Source organism: Vespula pensylvanica, chromosome 10 (assembly GCF_014466175.1).
Source record: "Vespula pensylvanica isolate Volc-1 chromosome 10, ASM1446617v1, whole genome shotgun sequence".
Taxonomy (NCBI): Eukaryota; Metazoa; Arthropoda; class Insecta; order Hymenoptera; family Vespidae; genus Vespula; species Vespula pensylvanica.
In genome coordinates, this window is record NC_057694.1 from 7,638,743 (window position 1) to 7,645,244 (window position 6,502).

A 6,502-nucleotide genomic window follows, 5' to 3' on the forward strand; every position below is an offset into this window, starting at 1 on the left:
AAATCCCGTTAATTTCGCTGTGGTCACGACGTAGCACTTTTCTCGCCATTTTTCAAACTTCCCTCTACCGTCTCGGATTCTTTAACACTAACGTTTCTTTTCATTTTTCTTATTGCAGATTTACGGACGGAGCAGTAGCGGGAAGAACGGATTACGTTTGCTTTTATTGGCCTGCCTGATCGTAATGAGCAACGCTGGATTTTGTCCCAACGGTTGCACTTGCGACGACGATACCCTCGTCGTGTCGTGCGTGGGTGCCAGCTTGGAGGTTATACCGATCGCTCTTAATCCGAGCATACAACGATTGGTATTGAAAGAGAATCGAATAAAGACGGTCGAGGCCGCTGTATTTCAATTTTACGGCGACCTCAAGAACGTCGACCTTTCGAGCAATCATCTGTTCAACATTCCAGACGGTAGCTTCGAGGCGCAGAAACAAGTGGTGGAGTTGCATTTGAAGCACAACAAGATCTCGGCGCTGACGGAGAAGACGTTTCAAGGCTTAAAGTCTTTGACGGTGCTGAATTTGCGCGACAATTACTTGGAAAGCCTTAAGAACGGGCTCTTCGCGTCCCTACAAAAGTTGGAGGAACTCGATCTCGGTCAGAATCGAATCTCCAAGGTGGAGCCCAACGCCTTTCAGAAGCTCGGCACCCTGAGAGTCCTGTATCTAGACGACAATCAACTGAGAACGATACCGTCGCCCGCGCTGGCGCCATTGAACGCCCTTGCCGAACTTCACATAGGTTGGAACGCGTTTTCGACCTTGCCGGACGACGCTTTCAAAGGGCTCGAACAACTGACCATTCTGGACGTTATGGGCGCCGGTCTGGACAACATCAGCGACGGCGCCTTCCGAGGTCTCAACGCTTTACGTACTTTGAAACTTGGCGGGAACAAGTTGCGCGAAGTACCGACAAAGCAACTCGCGGTGCTACCACGGCTCGAGGAACTCACCCTCGGTCAGAACTTCTTTACCATTCTGAGATCGGGGGCCTTTCAGGGTCTCTCGAAACTCAAGAAGCTCGACATCTCCGGCTCGAAGCTCTTGACCACCGTGGAACGCGGTGCCTTTTCGGACAATGCCAACTTGGAGAGTCTCGTGTTGAACAGCAACAAGCGTTTAGCCACGATGGAGGACGGTTCCTTGGCGGGCTTGCCGAATCTGCGACACCTCATGTTACGGGATAACGCGTTCACGAGCTTTTCCGAGTCCCTGGTCGCTTGGAACGAGCTACGTAGATTGGATCTGAGCGAGAACCCGATCGTATGCGACTGCAGTCTGATGTGGTTGGCCGAGGTGCTCGTGCCGCGAAACTCCAGTCCCGTGATATGCGCCGAGCCGGCGGAATCCAAAGGGAAATCGATCAAGGGTATGACGCCGGACGAGCTGGGTTGCGCCTTCTCGGATCCTCGTAAGCAGGCCCTCCTGGCGACTCTGTGCGCGGGTGGTCTCGCCCTCTTTACGGGCCTAGCACTGATACTTTATTACAGATGTCGAAGACGCGTCAGGGACGCTTTGAAGGATTACAAGTGGAAGAATCGCGGTATTTCGAGGAAGGAACACGAGTACCAAAAGACCTTCTCCGACGACGAGTACATCGTCAGATCGGCCCACGCTCATCATCATCATCATCATCACCAAACGCAGAATCAACCTATACCGCCTCACCATCATCATCATCATCTGCAACAGCAACAACAACAGCAGCACCAGCTGCAACAGCAGCAACAGCAGCAGCAACAGCAGCAGCAACAGCACGGGCAGATGACGGTGGGGATGAAGCCGATACCCGTGACGGAACTGTAGCTAGAACTTCGGGCGGCGAGCCCCGGCACCGGAGGTGTTTGGTTCTTGCCCCACGGTAGTACCACGCTCGCCGAGGGCTTCACCTACATCGACGGTGAGACGGCGCGTCAAATGCGTCGTCCGGGAACGCTGCCCGCGTCGAGCGGTCATCATCATCGCTCTAGCGGCGGAGGAGGGGGAGGGGGAGGAGGAGGAGGAGGAGGAGGCGGTGGCGGTGGCGGAGGAGGCGGAGGCGGTGGGCCAGGTGGAATGTCAGTCGAGGAGAGCTCATCGTCCTTGAACGGTACCGGTGATGATCGTGCCGTCGCCGGAAGCGGTTCTACCGTTCCCGGTGCTTCCGGTAGCGGCAATAACGGCAGCACCGGTAGATCGCATTATTCCAATCTCTCGCTACGCCGTACGCCACAGCCGCCTCAGCTGCCGTCGAGGGGCAACGATTGCATCGATAGGATGCACGGCGAGTCGAGGATTCAGAACGGAATACCCGGACACCATCCACCCCCGCCTCTACCCTCGAGGCACCAATCCACTTGCTCCCAATCCTCTTATCCGACGCTGCCCGTTAACGGACACGGAGCTCATCACTATCATCACTATCCCCGTGAGCGTGACAAGGATAGATCGTCGACGCGCGAGAGGAATAATCGTGACAGGGATGGTGGTGCAGGCGGAGGCGGAGGCGGAGGCGGAGGAGGAGGAGGGCTTCGTGCCGACAAACATCGCGAGGCACAACTCGAGATGGAACTTCACGATGGTCTCGATGTTGCTGGCATTGGAACTTATCGAGCGTAAATAACGAGGAACGACGTTGAAGTTTAAAAATCTCTTACAAAATTGACATCGTTCTTGTGACACCGTCGAATTAAACCAACCGACCGACCGACCGACCGACCGACCGACCTACCGACGATGTATTAAAAACTTTTCCATTGGCCGATACGACGGACGTAAAGGACGATAATAATCTCATTGAGATTCGCAAGTCTTGCTCCGTTGTTGCCTTGGTGCGCGATAGACGCGATCTTGACGTAACACAACTATGGAAATGCGTCCGACGTCGGAGATACCACGAGTTTCGTGGATGATGGGAGTGCCAGGGAAACCCCCTTTGACCCTTTCTCTCTCTCCCCCTCGCACGCACACGCGCACACACACACACACACACACTCTCTCTCTCTCTCTCTCTCTCTCTCTCTCTCTTTATCGTGCACAGCCCAACGAAAGAGAAATCGTACCGAGGGTACGAACCACGTACCGCCGTTTTAAATATTCTACGAATTTTATCCCAACCACGAACATCCACTACAAAAAGGGAAAAATGAAAACAGCTATTCTTCTTTCGACTACCAATTAACGAAAAATCGTCGGTTTTGAGAAACGAAAGACTAGTGCGCGCTATCGAGTGTCGGTAAACAGGTCGATTGGAATCGTAGATTTGGAACGTCGATGATGACTGAAAAATCTCAATGATACGCACGTGATTTTAAGGAATCGAGAGGTATCGACAAGATGACTCGTGTGAATCAAAATACGAAGAATCATCGATCGATCGATCAGGATCCACCGAACGATGCTTCGACGAGAATGTAGAAAATGAGAAAGAGAGAAAAAATGAGAGAGGGAGAGAGAGACAGGAAGGGAGAGAGAGAGAGAGAGAGAGATAGATCTTCATCCGTAGACGTAACATGCGTGTCTTTAGGATAGGGTTTAGGGTCTCGAAAATAGGGTCGACGACGCGTTTTTTCTCGCGTTTCGGCTTCTAAAGTGTAGGATCGACGTCTGTATCATAAAAAAGGGACAAAAAGAGAGACGATCGTCTCTCTTCACTATAATAGCGCATCGCAATTATATACATACATATAAATATACATGTATACATAAAAATATATAGGTATATATATATTCTAAACGGTCGAATTATTTTCTAAATAAAAACACCAATGTATAGAGGTACGACGGAGAACTTTAGTGCGGCTAGTGTTCGCGACGTAAGACGAGGGGATGTAATTTAAAAACTTTGGATACGTTTTTGCCAGAACGAACCAAAATGATATTTAAAAATAATAATAATTATAATTATAATTATAATAATAATTAAAGACAAAACGAATAAACGAAAAAATAAAATCAAACGTTCAAACGGCAGAAATACGTATCCCAATCATTTTACCTTCTGTCCCTCGATCGAGATTGAATATCGAAATAAAGAAAAAACAAGAGAGAGAGAGAAGGAAGAAATAAATGAATGAACAAATAAAAGAAGCTAGGTACAGAAGGGATATTTATCAAAATGGTGGAAAAATGTTCGAGACAGTGAATAAATACGCTCGTCGAATTTTATTAGGCGACACTTCTTTCCTTTTAGTGCTCGTTGTACGATGATCTATATGACGTTGATCTGGAGAAAAAATTCCGTTCGAAATTGATCTATAAATAATAAGCGCAAATTTTTATATAGTTATATTATATTATTATTATTATTATTATATATATAATATATAACTATACAAAAATATATATGTATAGCTATGTATTTTATTCGTCTTATTTATTTCGTGAAACGGACGACCTTTTCCTTTGCATCGAAATTGCAGCTGAGACGATTGATCGATCGTTTTTCGAGTCATATCAATAATAAAAAGAATTCTCGTACTAACCGTTTCGCGTTTAGAAAAGAAAATAAAAAACAGATAAATGAATAAATAGAAAAAATGATCGAACATAATAAAATGTAAAAGTCTGGAACAAAAATTTTCCTTTTCGAGATCGCACGATACGTAAATACAGATACGCGGACACGTAGACACGTACACACATATCATGATTCATTGATAAACCAAAGCAGATACACGCTTTGATAGATCCATGCAAAAGAGGGGGAGAGACGGGGTAGAAATTTGTCAAGTTTCGAATTATACTCGTTGGAAGTTTCGTGCTCCGTGAAAGGTAGACTCAAGAGAGGACTTCTTGGAAGATCCAATGATCCTCGATGCATCGTCTGTTCGTGTCCTTCTTCCTTAGAAAAGGTACGAGTTTTCGCCGGAAGCTCCGTGACGAGTTCTCAACCTTTCTGTATTAAAATGCACCGGGTGCGGTCGACTTTAAGTTAGTTAGTTTTCAAGCACGGTAATCGTTAAGAGAGAAAAAGAGAGAGAGAGAGAGAGAGAGAGAGAGAGAGAGAGAGAGAGACGAAAGAGAAAGAGAGAAACACAAACGCGAACGCTTTGCTCGTGTACGCAAGAAAGAGAAAGGAAAAAAAGGATGATGAAAGATGGACGAAGAGAGAGAGAGAGAGAGAGAGAGAGAGAGAGAGAGAGAGAGAGAGAGAGAAGAGACTGAGCCGGTGCAACCACTCGCCAGTAGAAAGATGTACTTTGCGGAACGAGATTATTTTTCCGCTCGAGTGTACCCAGTGGAATTCCACGGTCACCCTGCCTGAGAAAGGTGACTGCACTTTGAATCGACTCGCGTTCTGCCGTTATGCAGGGCGTGGAGCACCGGAATTTCAACTTTGTAGAAGGGAGATCTATGGCGTCCTCGAAAAACGATATTACGGGATGCTACGAGTCTACTCATTGCTCTTCTTCGACAATTTTCCTTCTACTACTTCTTCTTCTTCTTCTTCTTATTTCTCTTTTTGTTGTTCTTTTTATTTCTTTTTTTTTTTTATTCATCTTTTCGTTTCTTTTCTTTTCTTTTCTTTTCTGATACGAAAAACTACGAACAACTTGGCAAGATTTCACCCTTTCAAGAAAAAAAGATATATATATATATATATATATATATATATATATATATATATAATCTCTCAGTAACTGTTAACCTTTGCAACTTGTTCACAAAGTTGATTCAACGATATCAAAGCTCAAAGGTCGTCCGTATTTCTTATCGACGCTTTTACCCAGGTACATATATTATATATCGATGCAATTCGACGTAAGCGACGTGCGATATTATGTAAATAAATATTATTTTCGATTGCAATTGTCATATTTTCGTTCGATATGTAATTAAACATCGTCGTGACGATTAAACGATTCCAAAATTATTTTCGTCCGCGCTAACGACGATAATTTATCGACTTTGATTATCTTCGATATACGATATAAATATAATACATTCCTTTGCCGATTATCCAGGCATCTTTTTTATTATATTTTCGATAATAATATGTAAGAGATTGTACGAAGGGATATTAAAATGTAAAACGTAAGCCTGTATAAACAAATCAATAAAAAAAACGAACGAACGAAGGAACAAAAAAAAAGGAGAAAAAACCATTCAAATTACAAGATATCTATGGTGTTAATAGAAAGAGAGAGAAAGAGAGAGAACATGTCATTTTCTTACGATCAAAAAGAAAAAGATACAAATTTCAAAGGGTGAATTAATCAAACGCGTTAAGACGCAAATAATTCTTGGATTGATCCGAGAAACCGATGGAAGACGTTTGAATTCCAATGAGACTTTTAACCTCTTGCCGTAACAATTCGAAGAATGTACTTTGATGTACAAACAAGTACGTGTTAAACATGAAATATCATTGTCGAAGTTTATGATTAAAAAGTGAAATATCTAATACTAACTAAGAGATATCTATCCGTGATACGCAATGATAAAAGCTAATAATTCGAACGTCTTTGGAATTTTAAACGCGTTATGCGCATGCGTAAAAAAAGAGAGAGAGAGAGA

At 44.5% G+C, this 6,502-nt stretch overlaps 2 protein-coding genes across 3 annotated transcripts in view; both read left to right on the forward strand.

The window, feature by feature from the left end:
- Positions 1-1,994, forward strand: part of LOC122632516 (insulin-like growth factor-binding protein complex acid labile subunit) — a 244,176-nt gene extending 242,182 nt beyond the window's left edge. For both annotated transcript variants that reach the window (XM_043819381.1, XM_043819382.1), the window contains exon 4: positions 119-1,994. In XM_043819381.1, the coding sequence (XP_043675316.1) occupies positions 119-1,810 (1,692 nt within the window). In that variant the 3' untranslated portion in view covers positions 1,811-1,994. The remainder of the gene's footprint in view (positions 1-118) is intronic.
- Positions 1,995-2,041: 47 nt separating this feature from the next.
- LOC122632520 (E3 ubiquitin-protein ligase Smurf1-like) lies at positions 2,042-4,519 on the forward strand. Its single transcript, XM_043819396.1, has one exon. It carries the CDS (start codon positions 2,060-2,062, stop codon positions 2,600-2,602), a length of 543 nt encoding a protein of 180 aa, XP_043675331.1. The 5' UTR covers positions 2,042-2,059; the 3' UTR covers positions 2,603-4,519.
- The last annotated feature ends 1,983 nt before the right edge of the window (positions 4,520-6,502 follow it).

Coding starts and splice junctions, on each gene's coding strand:
- LOC122632520 (XM_043819396.1), top strand. CDS start 2,060: ATGTCAGTCGAGGAGAGCTCATCGTCCTTGAACGGTACCGGTGATGAT.